Raw genomic sequence first — 27,861 nt, 5'->3', positions numbered from 1 at the left:
TTTTTCCCTGTAGTGAAGCAGCCTTGCATGACGGAGGGAAGGAGAAACTCTTCCGCCGCCGGGCCGCCGCCGCTCCAAAGCCGCTAAAACAGCACGTTGCCGGTCTGTGCGCCGCAGCGGGACACAGCGCGCTAGAAAACGGCAGTCGCAGTGGCGGTGGGGAGGGGAGCAGGAAGCGGTGGGTGGAGCTCCCTCCCTTCGCGCCGCTCGATGCCAACGCTGCCGCGCGAGCCATCTCCCGAAGGGACGGAGGAGAAGGCGCGTGCTCCAACGACACAGCGATCAGGTGGGTGCGGCGCTGCTGCCCGCACATGCCGGCGTCGCTGGTGCAGAAGCTGTTCCGCCTCCGCAAGGTGCGCGCACAACGTGCTCGAACAAATGCTTCAGTGCTTGTCCTCTTCCCTCCCAGTTGATTCGCCTAGCTTGGAAAGTGAAGCACCATAAAATTTACGTTCTTCTTCAGATCTTACATGATTAGCTAATTGCTTGGTCTTTGTGGATAGTGAATTTGTAGTTGGTTTACGTATCAACGCTCATGAAAAGAATTCTAAAATGTTTGCATGAATGGGTATGGATGAGCATGTGCACAAGGAAGACTTACATACTGAAAGTCATCTCGAGTTGGATGCAAATTTATCCCTCATGAAGAACTTACACTCAGTAGCATGCTCACATAATAATGTGTTAAAAAAAGGAGCATTTACGATAGAAGACCAATGAAAAATCGTAGAGGTAGGTATTTGCTGATATGAAGTTCCAAATCTGGACTCAGTGGTCACTATTTACTTCAATAGAAGGAAGGAAAACGGCAGTGTAATTTCTTCCAAGCTGAGTGTTCATCTGAGGCCACAAATCGTTAATAGAGATTTTTTGTAAGCATGAGGTACTTTGGAGCATGCCTTTTTTTATTTCTTTATGGAATTGAGTCCCAAAAGTGTTGAGGCTCAATTGCGGGAGATTAGCATTCTATTTTTGTGTTTTTTACTTATTCTGTCCTCTCTCTATGCAAACTTGTAATATTTTGCCCCCTTGAGTGCTGCTACATGAAGGTACAGTTTATCCTCTGACTAAAAAAATATTTCTTGCGCTGTGTCTTCACTATTGCAGGTTAAGAGGAATCTTCTGACTGCTGATACCTCTTCAACAGATGATATTGCTGATCAACTCTGGTTGAGAAGGGTAATGAATGACATGAGTGAATCAGAAATACCTGACAGTCTGAATTTTAATTTTTCCCTTCAGATGCTTTTCCTTCACAAGTTGTGTCATGAGTAGTTTGTAAATTGGGATACATCGTACACTTGCTGGCGTATACACACTTTTGAGAAAAAATGTGAATATATTCTTTGAAAGAAATAAAATATGTTATTTGAGTGAGTTATAACTTTAAGGTTCTGCAAATGATCTCTTAAAAAGGTTTATGATCTTAAATCAATGTAGCTAACATTAAGGTGGTGCTGTGTTCCTTATTCACAAACTTCTCTTCACGTAAAAATGGTGATTAGATAAAAGATCTGCCTTCGTCTAATATATAAACCTATATGCACATGTAATCGTCAGTTTTATTTAGGGCCGGTTTGTGGTTGCTGTGCTGTGCTGCTCTAGGATGGCAATCTTTACTAATGCTAGTAATATTTTTTGTGTTATGGATCCTAAAATGATGCTCATAACCAACTCTCACGTCCATATCTAGAAAGAAATAAGTTCTTTTAGAAAATCCACCACAATGCCAAACGGATCCATGTAATATCAGGTTGGTCGGAGAGTTGCTCCACCAAGTATTGAATTTTGCGGACTTTGAACTCCATTCTTTGCCTTGAGAATTTGATGCTCAATGTATCACGGGCATTTTGGTTCATGGAACTACATGTTAGTGAAACGATGATTAGCAAATCCTTTTCACTTTAATCACCTATCTTCACATAGTACTATCACTTAAATGAGAAACTTGGTAGCTTTCATGGTTTATAACTTGTATGATGCAATAGCAGTCACTGACCAAATAATGACTTGGACTAGTGGCATCAGCAACAAAGTTTCAACATAATGCCTCAGTTTTGATAAATCATTTGTGTTTTAGCAATTATCAGGACCATCTAATTCACATTTTCTTCATTACCCTACCCCCTCGTTTTTTCCATTCCTGAAATGTTGCATGTCCAGTATTTTTCATTCAACCATTTTTTATTGTCTGATATAAAAAAGTGTTGTTTTTTTGCACTGCATCCTCATACAGTTATCATGCTTTGTTGTAGTATTTATTGTCTATTGCCAAAGAAAAAAGTGGCATGGACGAAGAACATCCAATGATATTATTAAGGGAGACCATGTTTAGTTGTAGCCTAATAAGGTTATAGATCATAATGTTTTGACTAGTAACTGAGTCCTCTCTTGCAGTATGTGACCTTGTTTTAATTGTTTGAAAGGTTTCAGCAAAAGATGAACTTGTGCCTGGTGATATTCTTTTTCTCCCATTTAACATTCAAGAATCTTCTGTTTCTGAGAAGACAAAGAAATTTGGTAGCAAGAATGAGATTGATTTTCTACGCAGCCTTGAGATATACAAGGTGTAAATTTATATTTATTTTTTGAAAGATATGTTGATTAGACTGAATGATAAATAATTTTATTGGCAATTGGCATCTGTAATTGTTTCAGGATAGGGCCATCATTGTGCTCAATAAACCACCTGGAATGCCAGTGCAAGTAAATACTCTTATGTTCTTTCCCTGCAGTTTCAGAAAATTTCAGGTCCTATCTAAACCTTTTTGCTTCTTAATTCTTAAGGGTGGTGTTGGCATAAAAAATAGTATTGATATACTGGCGCCACTGTTCGAGGATGGTTCTTCTGAAGCACCTCGACTGGTGAGTTCTGTACGCCGTAGTTGCTACTCGCTTGCAGTGCCCATGGTACATGTGTATAATTGTGCAAACCTGCTGTATTATCTTAACTAAAATCCTGTTACTTCCTTCAATGAGCTAGAAGTGTTAACTCAAATTTGCATTGAAGAGCTCACAGGACCTTTTTATAGCTTTTATAAAATCAGGGTGCAGAATTTGAAGACCCAAACAGAATAAGATGTCTAGTAGTATTAAATTAAATAATAGACTGTGAAGATCATTGTTCTAGTCTTATATAAAATATCAATCCTCATCTTACAGTAACTAACAAGAACACAATGACATTTTTTTGTTAAAAAAACAATCGATGTGTTTTTAGGTGATACTTTGCATAATATTTCTTTTGGAAAATGTAGTGTGACAGCTGTCAAGAAAATTGTCGTTGTCATACTGGTTTAGGTGCCTTCATTATTTCTAGAGCTGGATATCAAGGCTGGTAACCTGCTCTCCTTGTCAAGGTTGCCAACCTGCATAAACACTTAGTGTGGTTGATAACATTGTTTCAAGGACCTTGACGAAGTGTAGCTGCTATTTGGCTATCATCTCTTTCAACAGTGCACAAATCAGTATTGATTATTTTAAGTGCACTTGTGTGAGGCATTTATACTAGAGGAGTTAATTGGTGTTAGTGCTAAGCCCTGTAATCTAGTAGGAGCCTGCTGTCAGGGTCACAAGCATGGGAGCCTATAATCTATGTCTTCCCATTCCTCTTTATGATCCTACCCCAAATACCATGCTGTTCCCAGTCTACACTCTAGTCTATCTCTTGTGACATTTAGCTGTTATAAAGGAATGGTTTCTCCGTGGCCTGTGAACATTTTGACAATTCGACATGCCATTAGTGTGGGTGAAACAAAGAATAAGGGTATTCTGGTAGGCTTCTTAAGAAGCTATTGAATGTTTGTTTCAGAGAAACAGAGTTCGGCATGAATGTTTCAAGGTAGAGTAGGAGATCAATCTCAAATTAGTGAATGCTATATTCTGGTTGGAACTGGCAATACCATAATACTCTGTATTGTAGCGTTAAAGTAGCATGTTTTCTGAGATTATGCAAGCTCTCTTTATATTCTTAGTGCCTCGGAAAGTTGGCATTATGCTGGTGCCATTTCAATAAACAACTTGTTTGTTAGTTTATGCATGCCTTTCGTGTTTATTAACGTTCTTATTTTTTTACCTCACAAGGTCCATAGGCTTGATAGGGATTGCAGTGGCGTCCTTGTTCTGGGAAGAACCCAACTTAGTGCTTCCATTATGCATGCTATATTTCGTGAGAAAACTGCTGATGCTTTAGCTGATGTAAGTTAAACGTATATTTTTAGAAATAATATTACTCAATCCTGCAGCATTTTGTATTCTCATGCAATAGCAATGTTATTATCTTCACATGTATCTTCACAATATTTTCCATTATGTCAAGGGTACTCAACAAGTACTGCAAAGAAAATATGTTGCACTTGTTATTGGAAGACCTAGGCATTCCAAGGGCTTGTTGTCAGCTCCACTTGCAAAGGTTCGTAGGAATATTGTTGCAACTCTTTTGCATTTATCTTACTTACAGTTTAGAAATGTGCACAACTCAGTGACTATGGACTAACCTGAAAGTCTTGAACAAAAAACTCAAACTAGGAATTCTATATCTGAAAGATTACTTGTTTTGTATGAACAAATCATTTACTTGTTAGGCCATCAGGTGCAATGCATATTTGCTGTGTCGCAGATCAAAGAGGGACCCTTTTGTTTTCTCAGGGATGCTGCAGCACTATACTTTTGAGTTTGTTTGTTTTTATTGCAAGAAGAGTAATAAAAGTTACAGTAATGGCAGATGTTCCTGACTTTTACGGCAAAATTACAGTTGGTCATTTTTCTGATGGCAAGACCCAGATTATAGTTTCTTTGAGTGGCGAGTTTTCCATTTTAACTTGTTTCTTCTGGGTGAAGTAATGATGAAAAGATATGTAGGTCTCATCCATTTACTTTATTTTCTTTCATTTTCAATGGAGGTACCAGCGCATGGAAACTTGTAGGGGTTTCTTGTCAGGGAAAGAAGTCTATTTAACCTTCTCAATTAGTAAGTTGTGCCTATTTAGCCTGAGACTACAGAACTGTATACATATGCCCCCTGAGGTGGTTCTTGCCAGTTTTGGCTAATGACATGGTGACGGCAAATCAAATCTCTCATGTGCTCTCCCAACTTGAGAGATGCTGTCTCACTGGCTCCCTCACAACCTTGACTCCTTTTCCTGTGTTGAAAATGGCTCCATAGTGCCAAACAAAATCGTTCCACAAAGCCCCTGTGTCTGCTCAGTTACATGATCAGATATACTTCTTTCTTTTTTTGTTCTCCTGAAAGATATGCATCATATGTGACTTCCATCACTAAGAATCAGTTGAGATACCTGCCAGTGAAAATTGCACCTCTCTCGCTCTACTTTGTAGTTTGTACAACTGGCAATATCCACCCGTACTCTAACTCTGGCACCCAGCCAGCCACTGACTTGGTTTTTCTTAGATAATGGAAAAGGAGTTCTGGCCTTTTGCATTGCATTGTCCGATGCATACTGCTCCAACTTAATATTACAAGGATTTGTTTTAAATGATAAATAGGGAGGTAACAAAAGTGAGGAAAAACATCATTTCATTCTTTTTATGGGAATACATATAAAAAATACATTCGTTCTAGTACAGGTTAGCTAAGTTGATCATGCATGTGGGTAACTGCATTATTGATTTGTGAAGTCAATCACTGAGTTTTGGTTACGTTTTGGAATAGAACTCCATTATTTTTGTTGTCTCAAACTTTTATTTCTTATCCTACACCTTTTGGAACTCTGATCCATCTCAGAACTCTTCTTTCTTTTCCATATGGTTTGTTCGTTAGGAGTAATCCTGTGCGTGCTGTCCAGGTTCTGAGTGTCTAGGTGCAGAGCCTGTCCAGGTTCAGAGTGTCTAGGTGCAGAGCCTATTTACTTAGCAGATTTCCAGCTGCTAGTTAGTGAGAATAATAAGCCAATCAAGGTAGTGATGGCTGTAGTTATTAGCTTTCAATTACAGGCCCTATTGTAGCTCTCGGCTGTGTATAAATAGAGAAGAAAACAGAAAAGGCAGCAAGCAATTGCAGCACCAAAAGACTACTGTGTACGTGTGTGTTCTGTGTGTGAGTTCCTGGGTTACCTGTGAGGCTTTAGGCCTTTCATTGTTCACCCACTATATTGCTTGCCATTTCCTGCTGTTTCTATTGGCAGTATTTTATGGTGGTGCTTTGCACTTTCACAGATTGTATTACAAGATGGCAAGTCGGAGCGTTTAACTGTTTGCGCTGGTTCCAATCCTGCCTCTGTTCAAGATGCTTTGACAGAGTACCGTGTGATTGAATCTTGTCCGCAAGGTAGGAAGAAACAAAAAATTGCCTGTTGAAGAGCAAATTCTGTTCTTTTTACTAGAGAAGTAAATAACTAATGGCCTGTAATAAGTAGCATGAGCAACTGTAGAACTCTAGGACACTAATGCTGCTAATGAGAATAATGTCAAACAGCTACAAATGATATGTGAATAAAAACGAATTCAGTTAGAGAAAAATATGAGCATAGGCAGCAAGGTAAAACTGTTATGTAATTAAGATGCATTTGTCTGGTCTGCTATTATCATTGATGATCCAATTTTGTGTTTTCTAGTGCTTCAAGTCCTGGATGAGCCACTGTAAGCTTAGCAAATTAAACAGATTGCTGAATACAATGCATCATATTATTGAACATGTTGTCTTTTTTTAGGGACAGAGTTTGGGAAATTATCAGTAAGTAGCAAAATGTGATGCAATGAGACTGCTTTAAGGAAAACCCATCCTAATATGATGTAGACTTCAATTACAGATAACTACTCCCTCTGTTTCAAAATGTAGGTCGTTTTGATTTTTCTAAATATATATATTTTGCTATGTATCTAGACATAACACTATATTTAGGTGCATAGCAAAATCTATGCATCTAGAAAAGCTAAAACGACCTACATTTTGGAACGGAGGGAGTATTATTGTGATTTAAATAATAATATTGAAAGTTTGCTAATAATTGTAGGCTACACTTGGTTAGAACTATTTCCTCGTACTGGAAGGAAGCATCAGGTAATTACAATACTCCTGTGTCAGTCATCTCTGAACAAACTGGTTTCATCTTACTTGAAGACACTGAAAAATTTGCTCATGTTTTCTTCTTGAACCGAACCAGCTCCGAGTCCATTGTGCAGAGGTTCTTGGAACACCAATTGTTGGGGATTACAAGTACGGACGCCAAGCGCACCAGAACTGGATGCCTCTTCCCATTCCGCAAGCAATGGATGTGGAAATGCTCAAGAAAAGGAAGCTTCCCTTTGGACTCGCTTTGGGTGGTGGAAGCGTAGCTGAGGACCAGCCTCAGCTTCATCTACACTGCAAGCAGATGATCCTTCCTGACATCTCAGCAGCTATGCAGCGGCTGCAGTCTTCAGAATCCAACCACAATTTCTCTGATCTTGAGAAGCTCAGCTTTGTTGCTCCATTGCCATTGCATATGCGGTTGAGCTGGGAGATTTTGAAGTCCGTACACAAGTAATACTGTCCTTTCATCGGTTGGTCATGCCTGGTTGGTGGTTGCTTTGTTGTAATGCTGGAACTGGCTAACTGTGGATTTTGCTTTGAGACAATGCAGAAGCTTCGCTTGGTAGTTGGGACAGCCTTATGCCATTAGTGCTGATTGAGTTGGGGTCCTCTATCTATAGTGGTTGAAAGATGAGATAAGCAGAGAAATATTGTTGATAAAACAAGTCTTATGTTTGCTCCAGAGAAACCCTACTTTACATGTAACGAACCTAAGGAAGGGTTCCATTAATGCGCACGGTTATTTACTTAAGGATTACATTAATATGCACGGTATGAGAATAATGTTCAGCAGACTAGCGCAGCATAACGTGCACGGTTGCTGCTTTCCTTCATGCTTAAGCAGTCACAATCGAAACATGCATCGCAATGGACAACTAAACAATCAAATGATATCGTTACATTAAAATTAATAGGTAGCTACACGAAGCTGAGGAAGCCAGAAAAAAATGTTGGATGCATATCCACAGCTCAGCATTTCCAGTTCAAACTATCACAGCTGACAAGCTTCGTATTAATACACTACAGCAAGAAATCTACTTCAGCGGTTTCAACCCTAGTGAGGCCCGGAGCTTGTTCATTTCTATGATCTCAGGATCATTTGGATCCGGAGCATTTGGTTCTCCCTTCTTCTCTTTCTTTTCCTTCTTCCTCTTCGGTTCCTCCCTTGTGGCGCCATCCTCACCACGTCCTCGAGGACTCACACTGCCACGATCACGCCTCCTGCGGTACTCTCCATCTTCACGGTCTCTGTCTCGCCGATCCCTGCTCCTTGAGCGGCTCCTGTGCCTGCCACGGTCTCTGTCCCGGCGTTCCCTTTCCCTACCATCCCTCTCACGGTCTCGGTCCCTGTCTCGGCTGTAGTCATCGTCTCGCAGACGGTGACGGTCGCGATCCCTATCCCTGTTTCTGTCCCTTTCACGATCTCTATCTCGGTCTCTGTCCCGTCCTCTCCCATAGTCCCTATCGTAATCCCGATCTCTATCATGATCTCGGTCCCTGTAGCAGAGATAGAAGTGCAGCAGTTATTACCTAAAGGCGGTTAAATCAACAAACATCAAGTCACTGCAATCACAAGGGAGCAAAATTCTCAAGTCAAATGTTTTACTAAAGACAAATCCCCATGGCCAAAAAGAGATGAGTAGTCATCATAATACACCTATGGAGGTACAGTAAAAATAACCAAATTGACTTGCATGGCAATCAAATGGAACAAGTATCATACTGTATTACTCATTAGCAAGACACACAGTACCATACTGGCCACAGTGTTCCAATTTAATATCACATTTCAGTTTCAACAACCTTTTGTTCTTCTATCCATTACTTATCCACACCTGATGAAATACTTTGGACTGAATAGGTCTGTTTTTAGTAAAAAAATTTACTTGATAAAAAATCCAGCCTTCCCCAAACTTTTAAGTTACAATTTTTACGTTACAATACCAGAAACAGTGTTTGCAAAATGCTAATACAAAATCATTAACATTTCTTTTATCCCAGTTACACCCTTGGTTTACTGAAAGCAAACAAGATTTGATATAATGATCATTTGGCTGATCAACATATGACAAGTACATCAGAACCTATACACTTCTAATAAAGAAAACAGAAGTATTTAAGTAGTTCACAGAAACCAAACATATGTTACACATTAAACTTTCATGAAAGCAAGCAAGTTATTGTGAAAACCTGAAATGTGTCAGCCAAAGCAGCCAGAAAATATGCAGAAACAAAAGAAAAGAAAATTATGCTACGGACTTCAATGTAAACTAAAACAAGTGAAATGATATGAAGATGTTAAATTCCAAGCTATTTATGACTTTCTATCTGTTTGGCCCATCATACTTCTCACTGCACACTATCAGTGCAGAGAAACCTGGCAGAGCCACAATTTTCACTCTAGGAAGCAGTTTACCTACCAATGGCTCTTGATATTAACATGCCATGGCAGTAACACTGATATGAAAACTGCAATGATACAGCAACAGCTTCCAGTATATGGTATCAAGAATAAAAATCAAAGGCATCTAGACTAGAAATTAAAAAAAATGATATTTTTATCAATCGTCAGAACTTAGAACATTATTTTATTAAGCTGGTCCAAGACATCATATTCAACGCTATCTGCCGTATAGGCGTTAGGACAAAATTTAATGAGTTTTTACTCTGCAGTTAGCCAGAACACAGATAATATACACTGAATGCCAACAGGATATCAGTAAGAACAGAGTTCTGCAAAACAAAACTGCTGTATGTTCTATAATGACAGTAAGGCATGGTATTTTATTTTGGAGCTATCAATAACAAAGACAAAACATGCATGCGCTCACTAGACACGTGACCAAAAAGTATGACTTAAGCAGAATGGCTCTCATGATTAGTAAAAAGGAATGGACTTCAGGTTCATTAACCAGTCAAAAGGCATTTTACAACGTTGTTGGCTTGAAATTTAAGAGATCACATCACACAATCAAAAGAGTGCTAACAGCTTGAGTTTAGTGAACTCATCTTTTTTACTCTGATACATTATTTTCACACAAGCAATATTGATACTAGACACTAATTAGCAGGCCAAGAAACAGTCAGAATAATTCAATAACAAACCAAAATATGAGTGCAGTTCATAGAGAGCAGCATACCTGTGATGCCTTTCGTGTTTCCGGTCCCGGTCCCGGTCCCGGTCCCGGTCCCGGTCCCGGTCCCGGTCCCGGTCCCTTGCAGGGCTTCTTCCACGATGATTATCCTGAAAAGATGATAAAAATGAATTCAGCATACCAAGTTAAAATTTGGTAGAGTCACTGCAGATTGAATTGAAAAGTGTGTCAACCTTCTCATGGCCATTAGGCTGGTCAATTTCCATAGGTTGTTCCTCCTTGTCTTCCTCTTCTTCCTCAAAATCATCCTCAAGCGCACTTCTTCTTGGTTCTAGAGTTCCAGACGCTTCAAGAACCCATCTGATCAAACAATCCACAAAAGTCCACTCATGAGATGAAACTGAACGCTAGAGATTTTTTTTTTTTGAAGATATGAGCAAGCAGAAAACGATTTTTAGAGCACCTCAGAGGCTCACTGAACATTTGGACTAAAACAAACCTTTTCTGAATACGGGGGAGGGCTGTATCACAGGAGTAGTCCTTGGTCAGCAACTCATCGATGAACTCATCAACATGGGTAAGTGCAAACTCTGAAATGAAAAATGAATACCTTTGTAAATAAATGCAAGCCCAAATATTCACCCCAAGTTTAATTACAGTTACCAGTGCAAAAACAAATGAGTTTTGAGGAATTTAAATTGGGGAAAAGCAGGTGCATACGTCCATCGCTGAGCTTATGCCTGAGCTTGCGGTAGTCGTTGTAGAGTGGCTCCAGATACTGGTAGACATCAGCAACGGTGCCGGTGAGGCGCAGGTAGAAGGCCCCCAGAACGCGAACATACCTACCGAGAAAAGCAACATCAATGCCGTGTCAATTTGACAGAAAGGAACTGCCAAGCCGTTGAGGGGGGGGCAGGAAAAGAATGGAACCAATTAGAAATCGGCAGACAGAAAGAAAGGCGTACTTGTAATCCTCGTTCTTGATGAACTCGACGACGATGTCCTTGTCGGGCTGGATCTGCAGCATCTTGAGCGCGAGGCAGAGGAACGGGGTGGGCTTGCGGTTGCCGCCGTAGGTCCCGCCGGTGTGGTCGAGCTCCATAGCCTTGTCGACCAACGTCTCGGCGGTGAGGCCGAAGCACTGCTCCTTCCAGTAGGTGCTCTGGTAGATCTTGGAGCGCACAATCTTCTCCACCAGGTTCTGCGGGTTCGTCCCGTGGATGCTCTTCGCGAGGGGGTCCGTGCGGTTCGCCATCCCTTCGGCAACCGCGCCCCGCGGTCGCCCCTCGCCGGCGGCGGCGGCTGCGGCTGCGTGGTGGTGGGGATCAGATTGGGGTTTGCAAACAAAACCCTAGCCGGTCGTGCCCGCAGACCCAGCCCAAAACATGAGTGGCGCCCTGCTAAGTAATGGGCCTTCGGAGCTACAAGAAAATGGGTCAGATTCTACTGAAAATTTAGACTTTAAGTGGCGGTTCGTGTCGCCACTGGGCCTGTACTGGGTCCGCCCCTGGAATCCTATGGTGCTGACACGAGGGATACGTAAAAGTTTTTTCCTTCTTCAGAAAAGAAGGAACTCTCAAACCCATACAATCTCTTAGTTAGGCGCAAACTATCATAGCAATAGACATTTGATCCTTGGTACAGATTTCTTAGCATTTGTTTGCGTGTAGCTACATCTCTCTCAGCCACTTCATTCGGATCAACAATATGTCTAGGTCTCTTACGCTGATACCAGTGCACAATCATGCTCATGACAGCAGAAACAAATAAAGCAGCCACCCTTTTTCTCTTTTTCCTACTCATCTCTCTCATTTGCTCCATGCTTGTATTAACCAAGTCTATGTTGTTGTCAGGCATCTAAAGCACATATGCAAAAAGGAATATTTTAATTTATCATCAAAATGCTACACTATTTTGGATAATCAGTAACTTCTTGTGTTAAAAAACAAGGATTTCAGATTCTCAGTTAACATATATTTTTTTTCTAGAGAGGTCAGCAGTCAATGTTCTCTACTTGGCTACTTGTGCAAATCAATGCACTCAACAAGGTTCAAGGTCCAAAAAACAGAATGCACTCAACAGGTCCAAAAAACAGAATGCACTATCCATGCTTGTTTCTGTCCAGTTATATATTGCAGAATCAAAATGTACCAGACTACACTATCAAAATGTCCTTAAGTAACATTAAATGAATAATTGAACCTGCAAAGTATACATAGGGTGATACCTGGGTCAGGATCTGGTGACGCTGCAAAGGAAAGTTCAGATAAGAGTAAACAGCCTCAGGAACACTCTGACATTCAAGCTGATGATAGCCATTTATCTGAAACAAGAAATGGGGAAGTGGATCAATCATCAAGCATTGGTGAACTACTCCCACACAAACCATCTGTAACATGTTAGTGAGCCTATTTCACCTTCAGTACTTGACATCCATTTCTGTAGTGCTCTTTTGGCACGGTAAATACAAGATTGTTCAGATATCGGAGGTGGTGAATCACATGAAGGACTTGATTGAGTTCAGCCACAAGAACAATCTTGGTCCGAAAGGTACGATGATCGTGCACATTTTACCTAACAGTGTCTTCAGTTTTATCTAGTAATAACTGCTTACCGTCACTTCCTAGTCCCCCCATTTACCTGTACTGCAGTTCTAATATTTTCTGTGTTCATATGCAGAGAGCCTGAATAGTTATTCTAAAACTATTGCGAAGTTTCAGAATATGCATGATTCAAGACAGCTCATGGCTGCTGCTAGCCTTGCCAATAACCAGAGCAACACCAAAGTAATGGGGGTCCAGCAAGAGGCAAGTGCTTTATCTAGTAATAAAATTTATATGGGTCAAGCTATGCGGTCTAAGTGTCAAACAGTCCAGGTCTCCAGGAAATCATGGGAATAACAGAATATGCTACCTACTGTAAGATTCTCTATGCTAACATACAGGCTACATTGATCGTACATCTAATTATTCACTGAACGCAATAAAGGCTAACTATCTGCTAGAAAATAGTCAGTAAAAATGATACAGGCAAATAATCAGTTAACATTTTGGATAATTAGTAACTTCATGTGTTACAGTTTAATCAGTTAACAAAAATAATACTGGCAAATAGTCTGAACTCTGGAGCGCCCCAATGCCTAACCTAATTTCACTCTAGGAGATGCTCCAGGTTTGCACTAAAATGGCATATATTCCTACAAAACATTGGGGATTGGCACCAGGTGTACAAAATAGTTTTTATTCAATGTCATCAGCTTGTCACTGCCTGATTACAAAGCATATCACCATGTTGGCAAATTTAAAAGGGCAAACAGTTGGCACATGAAGCACAACCAGTACATTTGAGGTGAAGAGAAGAGGCACGGCATCGATGGAGCAAGGAGCTGGTGCAATTGTACAAGAGGATCAATTGCAAATGTTGAAAATACATTGGACTGTTGCTGGCACTCAAAATTCTGCATATGCAGCTCATGTATACTAGTACTACTCATCCCACCCTCCATGTTCTATTACAACTATCCAAGTTCAATGAAAGCATAACAGTGTATAGTGTATGCACTATGCAGCATCGTTTAAATCCACTCGCTAATCTTTGAACTTACAATGTATCAGTGCCTCAGCATATCAGTTCCTTGCACCCTTCTTGAAGCCGCCCAGCAACGCCTTAACCAATAGCTAACAAAAGAGAAAAGAATCTGAGACAGTGAAATAATTGGCCTTAAGTAACATTAAATGAATAATTGAACCTAGGCAAACAGCACATCCAAGGCAAACAGCACATCCAATATTAACAGGCACATGTAAATGGTGATAAAACAGTTATTTTTTATCCAAGGCAAACATTGGTTCATGGAACGGGCAAAAAAAAGGAGCATTAGAAGCTATGCATATGCATGAACCCTTGCTGACATCTCTTAAGACCACGTTCATCCAGTCAGCAACCATGAAGATTTAGCATCAAGCGTTAGATAGGAACCAATTGCATTTGAAAAGAAAAATGAGAAGAGGCTAGTCATATAGACGCAGCAACATCAGACAGTCATTACTTGAATTATATACACCCATCAATACTCAATGGCACAAAAATTTAAGACAATATATGCAACCACATCAGTTTTTAAATTCTAACCATTTTAGTAAATTGCAGGAATTCCTCTACTTAATATTAGTCCAGTTAGTCTTTTTTTGCTCACAGATATAACTTACTTTATTTGACCAGAAACAAAGCAGTACATACAATAATACATTGCCACATAGCAAAACAGAGTTCTTTTAATTTAGTTCTTTAGATCTGTCACAGGTTCTGGATCAGTGATTTTCTTCATTAGTCCATTTCAATAACCTCCTGTTACCACATTAGTATGCCAAAATAGAGTAGGAACATAACAACCAAGAATCATCAGTAAGGCACAAACTACTAGCAACTCTTAGGCCAGATGCCGCTATGCTAAACATTTGAGAACCTATCTCTGAGCCTAAAAACCATACATTACATCACTGTCAAGCAAACAAGCAGCAGCAAAAGATCTGACCATAGTAAGCTGACCACATTAGTATTTTATTTACTAATATGGAAATAGGAGATGAAGCAGATGAGTGGTGACAATTTTCAAATTATAAAATTGATAATTTTGCATTTCTCATCCAAACTTGTTTATATTATCTAAAAGTTTGAGTTAATTAATAATAGGAAGACCTTCCTGCATGCTCTAAGAAAAAGCTTGACTAATTATACTACTGTGATGGCCTCTTTTGCACTAATTCTGCCAGAAGCCCAGAAAGCATGGTTATACAGATCTACTGCAGCACATACATTAGTGAACATAAATCACCATGCTGAATGAGACTTGTTATCATCAAAACAGGAATTATAAAACAGTAGAAACACATGTACAGAGCTATGGTTTACACAAATCTAGTACATATCTCCATTCTACTGAAAGTAGAAACTAGCAAGCTTAAAACTTTTGATAGACAACTAATTAGCAGTTCATGCTTAAAACTAGCAAGCTTAAAACTTAGATCTGCAGGACTCACCAAGGCAGGAGTATTGGTGGTGCACGTCGATCTTCCAGTGAGTAAAATGGATAGCTGCCGAGCTCCTCCTCCTCCCCCCTATGCTTCCCTTCCCTCAGATCTGTCTACAGCCTCTAAAAAAGAACAAATCGAGTCAAGGGTTAGGGTTAGGAGAGAAATTGCTGTGTATGTCGACGAGGAAGAGAGGGAGGGAGAGGGGGAAGGAGCACCGGCTCACCGCGTGGCGTGTGGTCGCCGGCGAGAAGCTGCTCGCGCGGAGGAGCGGCACGGGCGGCGCACTCTGTGCACGGGCGGCGCACTCTGTGCCGGCTCTGGAGGGGGTCGACGGAGGAGGGGGCAGCGGAGGAGGGGGCCGGCGGAGGAAGTGGAGGAGGGGGCGGCGGAGAAGTGGAGGAGGGGGCGGCGGAGGAAGTGGGCGGCGGCGCACGCGGAGAAGTGGAGGAAGGAGTCGGGGCGGCGCGCGCGGGGGGAAAGAGTCCGGTCGGGACCGAGGAAACGATTTCCTCTTTTTAGGGTCCGGAATGTGCGGTAGATAGATTGGATTCCTGAGGAATCCCTCTTTCCAATTCCGGGAGCAGCCAAACAAGATGACTTTGGAAATTAATTCCAATTCCAGCCAATTCCAATGAAACAAACAGGCCCTTAGTTTCTTCTTAAATATATTTTCATAGTATGTATCTATTTTGTGCCATAGACCTTTATGATCCTCTCTATAGTTTTGGTCAAATATAAAATATTTTGACTCTTGGAATAACTTATAATTTGGAAACGGAGGGAGTAATAATTATCTAACCTTAACCTATAAAGAACTAATTATTTAAAATTAACTAGGCCGACATGGTCGAGTTCCACTGATCCCAGCCATAACTTGCCATCCTTCTCTGCGATGTCGCTAAGCGTGACACCCTTGGGCGCCGTCATCACCTCTTGCTCCGCGCCCTTGCTGTTGCCTGTTGACCCGGACGCCGACGAGGTGCTCCGGAGCCGTCACGTTGATCTTCTCCCTGTTGAGCGCAAACCAGTAGCCTCCTTTGGTGTCTCGCCTGACGTTGTCCGCGTAGCCCGGCAGGTCGGCGAGGAGCTCGTAGCGGCCAGCCTTGGCCCCCTCTGATCCGGCCAGTAGCTAAACGCCTGGCACGACCCCGTGTGCGCCACCACGACGTGCGTCCGGTCGGCGCTCAGCGTGACGCCGTTGGGTACGGCAGGCCAGCCTTGAGCACGGCGACGCGCTTGGCCCGCGCGTCGTACCTGAGCAGCCCGCCCCGTCGTGTCGCGGTGGATCATGATCTGCGTGTTGCGCGCGCGCGGAGGTGGTGCTAGAGTCGGTGAAGTAGACGTCGCCGGTGGCTTTTTTTTTTGTGTGTTTATCATGTGTAAGACGGGACTCCAGCGCTGCCGCCGTCGTTGGTGGTGGTGCCCTAATTACTCAGCAAATCCCCTAATTATTTGTCTGCAAAATTCAAGGTTACCGCCGCATGTTTTCTGATGGGAGTGCAACTGGAAGGACACAACCCATGTTCTTCCTGACTAAAATCTTGAGGGGACAGTTGGAAAGGTGAGTGCAAGTATTCTTGTGTGCAGGTTCTGGGCACTAAACCTTCCGGAAAAAGGTGACCAGAGTGTATAGTCTCTGCATCGTTGCTTGGCTTATCAAGACCTCTTCTGGTATTGAAGCCAAGCTGAACAAACTGGAGGAAGAGGTGACCGCTTGCGTCAACAGAAGAAGCAGGAGCATGCTGCTGCCTAATATAATGCGCATCATCAGCTGAAAACTAAATGTTACCCAAGTTCTACATCATTCATGTCTATTTAATTATGATATGGCAAAACGTTTTAGCCACTATGTATTGTGTGTGTGTGTGAGAGAGAGAGACTTGGGCACATGGCAAGACTTTCGCCACTACTTGTTCGCATAGATCGTTGGACCATGATGTCTGGTGCTTCATCCAATGCTATCTATGTATTCAGTGTGTGATCGATTAACTTATGTTAAAGGTAATGCTTGCTTCATGGTTTCTATATGAGTTGCCACCTGTGTTTTTTATATGACACTAGTGTATAGCTTCTCGCCAAAGACCAAACTGACGCAATCGCTATGCATGTTTTCTCACTATATACACACCAGCCATTGCTGCATTTGATTACCTATGCACATTCAGGAGCTCTGGTGTTTTCCTTGATTTGGGGTCACGATTAATTCTGCGTCTGTCGAGGTGAATCTTGTTCCTTCCAAACAGCATGAAGACGTCGTGACCCATTTAGTTTCTTTTTATTGTTCCTGGTAACAGTTTCACACACAAAAAATTCTGCTCCTGGAAGGTTTGTCTGAATTGAATGCCAAGACCAAGATGAGGAAACTTGAGGCCAGGCCAGCAGCCAGTAGGGATGGGAACGGTGGCGCTGACACCAGCGATCAACACAATTAAAGCTGGAGCGCATCAGCTGATGATCACAGATAAATGTTACTCAAGTTCAGCTTGCCCATGCAATTATGAGAAGGCAAAGTCCTGAAAGTGATTTTTTTAATGCATTGCATATTTCTCTAGAAAATTCACAAGCACAAAAAAGAGAGAAAAACTGCTCCGGGCAGGTTTGTTAACGTTCATCATCATCCACATCCAATTTCCATCCTTACATCATCGCGCATCAACACCAAAGAGGTTACCATTTCAGCATCTGTACAAAGAATAACAGTGTCTAACGCCTAACCAAAGAACAAAGCCAACGATGTCGTGAACGCAATCCTACGTGCCGTATCTAACATTTATCATCTACTCCTTTTGAGCTATTGTTTTCTGGTACTGACGTATACACAGATATGGAGGTAGTATTCAGGGTTCTTCAAGTTGTTGGCGACCCAAAGGAACGGGATGTCCATGTCCAGTTCGATGCCCTGTACCCTTACTAGCTTCACTTTAGCTTGCTTGGTCGCCTCTCGCAGACTTGCGGAAGCTGGTTCTGCCTCCTGAGAACTTCTTGAAGAGTTTGTGGTATCTGAACCACCACCAGCTGAGCCCAGTTCCTCTGCATTTTGGGGGTCTGAGCTGAAGAACTCAGGAAGCAATGTTTGTAATGCATGCCCCAGGGTAATGTAGCTTCTGCCTGTGCCATACAGTGGAAGAACTACATGTTAAGGAAAACAACTACTATGGCTGTAAAATAGAACATTGTGGAATGTAGCATGCATGTTCACTGTGGTGCTACATACCTTCGACCTTCCGAATCTCAAATGGTCGATTTATGTAGGACACACTTTCCCAGTCACTAACAGGCATTGCATCTTCTATATCCTCAAGGTCTTCTTGAACACCACGCACATAGAATCGAACAGGGACCCTGCCTAACCATAGATTAATTAATCAGAACAACCAGGGTATATGGGTATATCTTAGCATGGCATCAGTTAATTGCTATGTAACTTGGAATTTAAGTTATAGCAATGAAAATTTCATAAGCATGGATTATCATATCAATTCCTGGTCACCATGAGAATTTAGAATTTTCAACCACGAATTACAGTAGAAAGTCCAGAGCAAAAGAGCATACATGGTCTGCCAGGTCCAGGAGATTCTGGCTCATCAGAACTTTGTTGACGCTCTGTAGAGGCTGTTTGTACTAAGCCATCCTCCTCAAATGGTCCAAGCTTAAGCCTGGTGGAGATATTCTTATACCCATCTAAGTTACCTAATAACAAATAACACAAAAGTGGTGAAAATGTGGCGCTGAAAGTATTCTGAGCATTTGACCAGGCAGACTGAAATGTTGTTTCCGGAGAGTACCTTTCGTTACAGATTGCCACAGAGCAACTTGATCAGCCTGGGACATATTCATCACACTCTTACTGTTCCCAGTAATGATGAAGGTGGCCTGCAAAAGAAAAGAGAAAGAATTACAATAGATTGCTTTGAGGTGGGAAGAAAGTGATGATAATTTTGGTTCTCAAAACAAACCTCTTTCAGAGAATTCATGTAGCTCCACTTCACACTATCTTCACCCTCGCATGGTGACAAAATTTCTGAGGGATATCCCCTAAAATGAACCTACATTATGATACATAAGTTTAGCGGACAAAAGAACTGAACAAGAGGAAAGGCCACACAGGAGCCCAAACAGCAGACTAATGCAAAAGATTTTTCATGACTTCAGACACCAACTGAAAACTGTGACATATATAAAAAAATTCTTAAGCCTGAATTAGTTTTTTGGCCATACTACCCCAGTTAACATAAAGTTTCACAAACACCCAATGCTGCTCTTTTTACCTAGTCTACAGTATACTAAGTGAGCAATGAGCACCCTTTGAAACATTGATGCCTGTACGACTGCTATATAGCACGCTATGCAAAGTGTTGCAGACTTGCAGTAAAGAAAGTTTTCATTATTTCATATTGATCTAGTTGGCAAAGCTGAGCTCTGAGAATATGGTCCAAAACTAAGACAAAACAGATAAAACTTCAAAAGGCGTCGAGTTGGTATAAAATGCATGGTAATAATTTAAGCTAACAAGAATATAAAACACAATCTAAATGGTTTATAAGATCCACCATTGCATTTAACAAAACCATAAATCACAGGGAAAAAACATATCACAAACATTCAGGTAAGTAATATCAAAATCGTCGAGAAAAGTAAAAGTGAAAAATCCAGCCTTACTATTAGATTCCATGGCCTTTCTGGATCTGCACATAGAAGGTCGAAAAGAACTCCAATTGGTACATACCTAAGAGTGCCAAAAAAGAAAAAGATCAGGAAAGGCAGTTAGCAATTTGAGGAGTGTTGAACAATAGCATGTGCTTTCAACTTTCATTATTTATCTTACATGCAAATTACTAACACAAACATATAGAGAAGGTAGCATATGTTACCATTTTAATGGCAGCCCTTTATATTCAAACCAAACAGTGTCAACACCAGGTGGGAGAGCGTTGCTGAAATGAGCCTTTATAACAGGTATCAAGAGGGGCAAATACCCAATTCTTGGCCCCAAAGTCTGCTCAAGACAATCCATAAATGAAACTGATAAGGTAAGGAAGCACTAGAAAGGTGTGCCAAAACTCTGTGCACTTGTTAACATGAGGAACACTCGCATAAAGGGAAAGATGAACCTTTCAACAGAAACAAAAAGGTAAATAGTAGGTTGCATTTTGCTGCATTTTATGGTAGGCATTTTGTTGCATTTTATGGTAGGAAGGGGTAAATGATGATCATCATGAAATGACTGTTGTTTTGCACATAAGACACCAACAAAACAAACAAAGAAGTAGCACCCATGCTTGATTATCAGACTGGAAACCAAGATGTAATAGATTTTAAAGGCAGACACAAGGAATTCTCTTGTATTGTAACAGCAATGAACAGCCTGTATGCCAGACTTATCACAGGCCACTGCATAAAAATTTGCAGAGTTGTAGCACTGAACTTTTAACTCCTTAGACAGATGGAATTAGTTTGACTCACGAGCCATGATGATCCAGTGACATTAAACTAAGCATACTACCGTAGACATACCCTACAAAGTAAAGCCTGATTTGAGGTTTTGTTTGGCTTGCATTCTTGCAGTTGTGGGTGAGAAGGTGAAGATTTTATTACCAGGCCTAAACTTCATCCGAATCTTGTACAAGCGTCAAAACATTGGCAAATCCTAAAACAGCATCTTCTGAATTCTAATCTGACAATTACCACCCTTCACTGGTACAGCGGTACTGTACTGCCCTAGAAATTCAGCAGTTCTGATCTTCACAACCACGCCAAGCAATTCGAGAATCGCGTGGTACAGACAACAATTACTCGACACAAGCCGCCGCAATTTGGACGGCGGCGCCAGTTGGGATGGAGTTGTTAGTAACGACAGCGGAGGCCGAAGCGACTAGAAAGCAGCAGCAGCAGCGGATAACTTTTGAAGAGAGAGCGGAGAGAGAGGGAGGGGGGGGGGGGGGGGATACCAGGAAGGGTGGCGGCGGGGGGAGCGCGGTGACGTCGGCGTCGTGGAGGTGGACCTGGAGTGGCACGGCGCCGCCCCAGACCCGCCGCGCCGCCTCCTCCGACCACGCCGCGGCCTCCTCGTGCGCGGCGGCCATTGCCGCCGCCGGCGGGCAGATCTCGTGGCGCGGGGCCTGTCCCCAGGGCTCGCTGGACCAATCCGCTTCGCTTCGCCGGCGTCGCGTAGCGCACGCGAGAGGGGAAGGGAGGGAGACGGCGGCGGAGAAGAGGAAGCAAGCCACGAGCACGAGCACAGGGTCGGTCGAGTTGGAGTTGGGTTGGGTTCGGTAGGGGCCGACCGACGAGTCCTTTTCCGGAGACGAACACGCCACCACGCTAAAATCGAATCTCTGTTTCTCATGAAATTCATTCAAATTCCTCGCGTTTCATATCTCCCTGTGCAAGGTTTCTGTCTGTCTATGGAGAAAATCAACAATTATTTTTTTTTGCGAGGAAGAGAAAATCAACGGTGAACAGTTGAGCGACAGTTTTTTTCCTTGGAAAAAGAGAGAGATATTTAAAACGAGAATTTATCTCATTGACATGAATAGTTTCAGTTTCAAATTCGGTGTTGTTTTGTGCAATGCCGAGTTTAAAATATTTTCTTCTTTCCTTCTCTCTCCCCAAACCCAATCTCTTTCGATTCTCTACGCGATGGCTTGTGTGATCACAGTCATCACCTATGTACTACGCTAGGCGAAACAGATAGCTCGTTTGGTTACATTTACTTATTTTTATCACTCGTCACATCAAATATTTAGACACTAATTAGGAGTATTAAATGTAGACTATTTACAAAACCCATTACATAAGTGGAGGTTAAACGGCGAGACGAATCTATTAAGACTAATTAGTCATTGATTTGATAATGTGTTAGTAATTAGTCTAAATAGATTTATATCGCCGTTTAGCCTCCACTTATGTAATGAGTTTTGTAAATAATCTATGTTTAATACTTCTAATTAGAATATAAATATTCGATGTAACACGTACTAAAAATAAGCAAAGGGAACCAAATACCCTCAAAGTTCCATCCATCTATCTACAAAATCTGGCAATTCAGCCTTTGCCATGCTTGAAAAAATGCAGGATCTGTGCGGCCAAGATGTCGACCCAGGTGTCCGGCACGCCGGGCACGCACCAGTGCATGCAGTCCTGCCCGTACACGGCCACGGCGTCCTTCTTCCCCAGCCACGTCGCCGGATGGCCATCAGCTCTGAACTCGCTCATGAACGTCAGGTTCACCAGCCGGAACTCCGATCCCGCTAGGGCTTCCTGGATCGCCATGTTCACCGTCCTCGCGTCCTTGTTCACTCCACCGTGCCGGGGATCGAACCAAGACTCCAGCTGCACGCGCGCGCCAACAATTTCGAATGAAATCAATCAGCACGCGAAATTCTTCTGAATCTTCAAATGCAAATACTCCGAATTGAGATTCAGAATGGATGGTACTGCTACCTCGTCTTCCTCGAGGAGCCTGCCGGTCACGCAGCTCCCGTTGTGATCCCACTCGCCTCCGTCGAAGTGCCTGGGCGACTGCGACCGCCACAGCTTCAGCGTCCTGCTACTTGGCATCTCCCTGTCGATGTAGGAGGCCATGCTCTTGATCACTACTTTCATCCCGTCATGTATGCTGAGGGGAGGCTCGATCGGCTCTCCTCCTCTGTAGAAGAGGAGGGGCGTCTCTTTCGGGAACTTGTATGTGCCCCACCTGATATGGATCAGAGAAATGTTCCAAGAATTACGCTGAATGCGACTAATGTTCACTTTATTACCAGTACACAAAAGGAAAAAGCTTCAAGTTTTGGGAGCGATAAACTCACCAGTGTCCGGTGTTGACAATTAGCACGTCGTAGAACTTGGTGACATTTATCCACTCATCAGCCGGAATGTCAACATCCACTCTGTAAATTCCTTTTCTTCCATCCTTCTCAACTTCTTCCGGACTCTCCACAGGCTGCCACCTTTGTATCATTAGTTATCATCACCATGTGAGTGAGCTTCATGAGTTTATCATATACAAAAGTACAATGCTGCTCTTCTAAAATAAACACAGGCGCGAGCAATAAAAATGTCCGAGTGCCACAGATTTTTTCAAATATGAACTTTTATCTTGAAGATAACTGATATCCCTGCCTCCTTGTATGCAGTATGTCTAATCCTGATTTAGTCATCCAAGCATGCAATTGACAAAGGTATCTTCTTTACACAAGTGCACTCAAACAACTCGATTTCCATACATCGCGATGTAGAACGAACAGGAAAGCAACAGTGCAACTATTCACAGTTCAGCAAGCAGCAAAAGGATACTGCTGACATCTCTGCGGAAACCAACCATGCAGCACAGAACAATATTTTGCTGGGAATTCAGTCCCATACGCAAAATATCCTAAAACCAAGAAAAGATCTTCCCGGCTTTTGGCCCCGTTTGATTTCCAGGACTAAAGTTTAGTCCCTATCACATCGAATGCTTAGATACTAATTAGGAGTATTAAATATAGACTAATTACAAAACCAATTGCACAGATGGAGGCTAATTTGTGAGCCGAATCTATTAAGCCTAATTAGTCCATGATTTGACAATATGATGCTACAGTAAACATGTGCTAATCATGAATTAATTAGGCTTAATAGATTCGTCTCGCGAATTAGCCTCCATCTATGTAATTAGTTTTATAATTAACTCATGTTTAGTCCTCCTAATTAGCCTCCGAAGATTCGATGTGACATAGACTAAACTTTAGCTAAGGATCCAAACACCCTCTCAGATGCAACTGATCCAGATTCTTGTTCAGAATATCCCAACTCTGAGCATTGCGCCCACATGTGACAGCACTACATTGCAGTCTTGCAATTGTCAGAACTCTTCAGTTCATTGACAAGCCAAGCAAGCTCTGTTTGCTCCAAAAAAACAGTTTCATCCCTCAAATATCACTACCGATCAATGCATATAAATACAACTATTGCTGCAATGTAGATATTTTAAATTCTTGATCTGCAACGATAACAGTGCAATGCAAGTATTCATGAACATACTATGGTCTGAAAGCAACAGTATCGAGCAGCAGAGGACCAGAGACAGAGAGCACTCACGCACGTGTATTTGGCGAGTAAGACGGCGCGGTGGAACGCGACGGTGACGTCCTCCCTTGGGAAGTAACCGCCGCGCCACGCGCCACGCCGCTTCCACCTGCGTGCGCTGGGGTCGGCGGAGCGGAGCGCGCAGAGCAGCGCGACGGCGAGGTTCTCGGACAGCGAGTCCCCCACGAGCCCGACCCGGCGTCCCCTGGCTGCGGCGAGGAAGCCCGCGGCGTCGATCCTCGGGACGACGGCACCGCCGCAGCGCGTGGGCGCCCAGGAGAGCGCCGCAAGCGGCGGGCGGCCGTTGCGGAGGCAGTTGTAGGAGTTGCGGTGGAATGGGCAGGACGCGGCGTAGAGCGGCGGCGGCACTGGGTGCGGGGTGGGCACCCAGCGGCCGGCGGTGGCGTCGGTGGGCGCGGCGCCGCAGGGGAGCGGCTCAGGCGGGGACACGCGCCGCGCGAACCGGGAGAGGAGGGCACGAATGGTGACGGTCACGAGGAGGAGGAGAAAAGGGAGGCAGAAGCGGAGGCGCCGCATTGCGCTCGCCTCCGGCGACGACGCAGCGGAAAGGGACACCGCCGCCGCCCTCTTCCTCCTCATGTTCTTCTTGTCGTCAATGCTACAATATGATATAAAGGAAATTGAGAATATAGGAATATAATGAGAAGTACACTAGAACTCGTATTTAGTCTCAATTGGTAGGGTGCATATCTCCCAAAAATCCATCCGGGATAAACTAATTGAGACAAAGATCCCGTTTGATTACATTTGCTTATTTTTAGCACCCGTCACATCGAATGTTTAGATACTAATTATGAGTTTAGTATTAAACGTAGACTATTTACAAAACTCATTACATAAGTGGAGGCTAAACGACGAGACGAATCTATTCACGTGCTAAAAATAAGCAAAGGGAACCAAACACCGCCAAAAAGGAGGTCTTTAGTCCCGGGTGCTTCAATCAGGAGTAAAGCCATCCTGAGACTGAAGGGTCTGCTACGCCAAGCGCGGGACATACCCTTTACTCCTAGTCGGTAAAATCAACTGGGATTAAAGTCTTACAGGCGCGCGCCATGCAGTGATTTATGCATCACGTAACGTTCCCCGGGCCTTTTCGATATTTACTGAAGTTAGCAGGTGGGACATCAGGTCATAGGGAGGGAGAATGTAAAAAAAACAGAGTATGCAACGAAATCGAAAAGGAGACAGAAGACGAACCCGGTTCCGGGGATTCAGGCATTCAGCAACGTGAGTGAGCTGAATCGTTCGAGGTCGCCTGAGGAGGTGACAGGGGAGGAGGATCAAGGCCGCTGCTGGGCCACATAACCTTGTGGGCTGCCGGGGCTATTAATTGGTGATCCACGGAGCAGCCCATTGCAGAACTGATAAGTGATAATCGCTGATGACCTTAAAAAAATTTTCAGCAAAATATGCAGTACTCCGACACTTATATTTTGATGGTCTGTCAGACAATAAAAGGTTCAGTTTGTTCATTATGACATCCAAATTCATCAGGTAGATCGACTTATAGTATATTCAAAGAAATTATTCAGGATGGAGGGAGCACTCAAAGAAATAAAAAAAAACTTAAAATATGTTTGCTAACTCACCCTCCTGAGCACATACATGTTAGAGGGGGTTATTACATACTAAATGGGTCAGGAAAACATCAAATCACTTAACGGCTTAGTACAAGGTAAGGCCAAATCGATTAGCACGAACGGAGAATTACATATTCCAATATATTACAATTGGACAGCAGTGTGCACAAGCAGAACTGGCTATGGCAAAAGGTACTGATTCCGGTGAGATGTGCAAGACTGGAAATCTCTACTGAGACTATGCTGTTCCAGTGAGTATCAATTGTAACCCAGTGATTCTTAGCAAATAAGATACTAAATGGTAACACAAGGATGACTATTGCAATGTGCAGACACTTGAAGACCTGCCCTAGTAGTACTACTACTCGTCGTCGTCTGTGACTTCCACTTCCTCCTCCAACCCGGCAGGCTGGGCAGTGGTCTTGTTCAGATCGTCAGCCCCGTCAGACGCGCTGGCCTCAAGCTCACGGTCGGCGCGCAGCTCCATCAACCGCGATCGAACGAACCGAAGACTGACCTTGAGCTCGATCGAAACAGACGGAGCTATCAGCTGTACACGAGGAATAGCTGCGGGCGGGCGGATATCGGCGGCGGCGGCTTTGGTCACGGCCTAGACGAGATCGAAATGGGCCAGGCCTAACCAGCCGAAGCCCACACCGACCCGGAGTCGGATTCGAGTCCGTGCGACGAGGTGCGGAACCGACACAAGAAAATTAAAAGGAAAATAGGACGGAACCGCATGACCTTGTGGGCTGCAGAATCTGGGCCTAGTGGGCTATGGATTGGTGATGCATGATGACGTTAGCTGTGACTATGATGAACTTGGACGAACGAGTCTGTCTCCAAAAGGTCGCTCGTGCCTATTGTCTCCCCAACTTTGAATCCGTCCATTTGGTGCGTACGGGTGTGTGCATGCTTGAATTTTTTGGTCCAAAAACGAGTGTTTTTTCTTTCTCGTGTAACAATTATAAGGCTAATTAGTTAATTGCGTGTCAAGCCATTTGCTATATGCAACCGCGTTGCATTCAATTTCAGTACGTGTAGTCCATGCATGGAATGGAAGGACCTTGCAAGAGCCTTGGATTAGTACGAGTTCAGTCAACGGCAGGCAATGCCTTAGATTAATTGCGGCGTTGAGTCAAGTCAAAGCCGCTTAGCGCAGTGTAGGTGAGTGGCTGGCTGATCGTCAATGGCTAGCTGGATGAAGGCAACGTTGCCGGTGTATCTATCTGCAAACCAAACCAAACACTGATTTAACAATAATGAACATAGACTAAACAACTTCAAAAACAGAATCCAATCACTTCACTCGGATTTGATTCAGTTTTCCTCCGTTTCCAAATTACAAGTCATTCCAACTTTTTTGGAAAGTCAAATCATCTCAAATTTGACCAAATTTATACCCTAACGTACTAACATTCATGAGACTAAATAAGTACCATCAGTTTCTTCATTAAATATATTTTCATAGTATATCTATTCGGTGACATAAATTTTTGTGATCATCTCTATAATTTTGGTCAAACATAAAATGACTTCACTCTCCAACCTTATAATTTGGAATGGAGTGAGTAGCGGCGTGTTAGCATATGCAGCGTGTCGTTGATTGGTTCAGCTAGCTTAATCGTTCTGGAGATGGTTGGTTGGTTGGCATATGTCGCTCTCCATCCTATTCTTCCTAGCTTTACTTAATTATTATAGTTTCCCGGTTGAATTAATTAGTTGATGCTCTCTGAAAGTTACTGCTTTTTTTTATTTATAAAACTCTGAAAGTTACTGCTTAATTGTTCTCTTCCTGCACCCTTCCTTCAGGTTGTCAGGTAGCCGCGTAATCAGCTTGCTGCATATGCCTAACTGACAGCGCTAGTTAACACTTTGGGAGTATTTGTACTCCCCATCCGTTCCCAGCTTTCAAATCAAATTTCGCAGCAACTTCTTGTGACTAGCTACATGGTGTTCATGAAAGTCTGGTCGGTCGTCTTCTTTTTCCCCAAGATTTTTCTTTTGCTCTCTCCCTCCAAAGCTAGCTAGCTTTG

The 27,861-nt window shown here is 42.9% G+C and overlaps 4 protein-coding genes across 11 annotated transcripts; 1 reads left to right on the top strand and 3 right to left on the bottom strand.

The window, feature by feature from the left end:
- Positions 1-7: 7 nt before the first annotated feature.
- On the top strand, positions 8-7,795 carry LOC101756281 (RNA pseudouridine synthase 4, mitochondrial). Its single transcript, XM_004954696.2, has 10 exons — positions 8-353; positions 1,108-1,179; positions 2,427-2,567; positions 2,659-2,706; positions 2,788-2,865; positions 4,084-4,197; positions 4,319-4,411; positions 6,175-6,286; positions 6,972-7,018; positions 7,122-7,795. Exons 1-10 carry the CDS (start codon positions 312-314, stop codon positions 7,482-7,484), a joined length of 1,110 nt encoding a protein of 369 aa, XP_004954753.2. The 5' UTR covers positions 8-311; the 3' UTR covers positions 7,485-7,795.
- Positions 7,796-7,900: 105 nt separating this feature from the next.
- Positions 7,901-15,583, bottom strand: LOC101758819 (pre-mRNA-splicing factor 38). 8 transcript variants are annotated; one of them, XM_022824231.1, is made up of 11 exons: positions 15,382-15,583; positions 15,165-15,277; positions 13,730-13,802; positions 12,353-12,448; positions 11,091-11,546; positions 10,846-10,967; positions 10,625-10,715; positions 10,359-10,485; positions 10,247-10,274; positions 10,171-10,216; positions 7,901-8,527 (listed from the first exon to the last, which is right to left on the bottom strand). In XM_022824231.1, exons 5-11 carry the CDS (start codon positions 11,378-11,380, stop codon positions 8,065-8,067), a joined length of 1,167 nt encoding a protein of 388 aa, XP_022679966.1. In that variant the 5' UTR covers positions 11,381-11,546; positions 12,353-12,448; positions 13,730-13,802; positions 15,165-15,277; positions 15,382-15,583; the 3' UTR covers positions 7,901-8,064. The 8 variants fall into 8 exon arrangements, with proteins under 8 accessions (XP_022679966.1, XP_004952119.1, XP_004952118.1 ...); XM_004952062.4 differs by having other exon boundaries at positions 10,171-10,274; positions 15,374-15,576; XM_004952061.4 differs by having other exon boundaries at positions 10,171-10,274; positions 15,382-15,576.
- Positions 15,584-17,730: 2,147 nt separating this feature from the next.
- LOC101758408 (autophagy protein 5) lies at positions 17,731-21,425 on the bottom strand. Its single transcript, XM_004952060.3, has 8 exons — positions 21,107-21,425; positions 20,030-20,154; positions 19,818-19,884; positions 19,115-19,204; positions 18,944-19,031; positions 18,711-18,848; positions 18,373-18,504; positions 17,731-18,266 (listed from the first exon to the last, which is right to left on the bottom strand). The coding sequence occupies exons 1-8, from the start codon at positions 21,239-21,241 to the stop codon at positions 17,950-17,952; spliced, it is 1,092 nt and encodes a 363-aa protein (XP_004952117.1). The 5' UTR covers positions 21,242-21,425; the 3' UTR covers positions 17,731-17,949.
- Positions 21,426-22,202: 777 nt separating this feature from the next.
- Positions 22,203-26,312, bottom strand: LOC101755876 (protein trichome birefringence-like 12). The gene is made up of 5 exons (XM_004954695.2): positions 26,227-26,312; positions 24,241-24,843; positions 22,967-23,107; positions 22,602-22,854; positions 22,203-22,490 (listed from the first exon to the last, which is right to left on the bottom strand). The coding sequence occupies exons 1-5, from the start codon at positions 26,310-26,312 to the stop codon at positions 22,203-22,205; spliced, it is 1,371 nt and encodes a 456-aa protein (XP_004954752.2).
- Positions 26,313-27,861: the final 1,549 nt, after the last annotated feature.

The sequence above is a fragment of the Setaria italica genome, chromosome I (genome assembly GCF_000263155.2).
Source record: "Setaria italica strain Yugu1 chromosome I, Setaria_italica_v2.0, whole genome shotgun sequence".
In the NCBI taxonomy this organism is placed as follows: domain Eukaryota; kingdom Viridiplantae; phylum Streptophyta; class Magnoliopsida; order Poales; family Poaceae; genus Setaria; species Setaria italica.
Note: the sequence above shows the minus strand (reverse complement) of the source record. Positions and strands in the feature narration are given on the sequence as shown.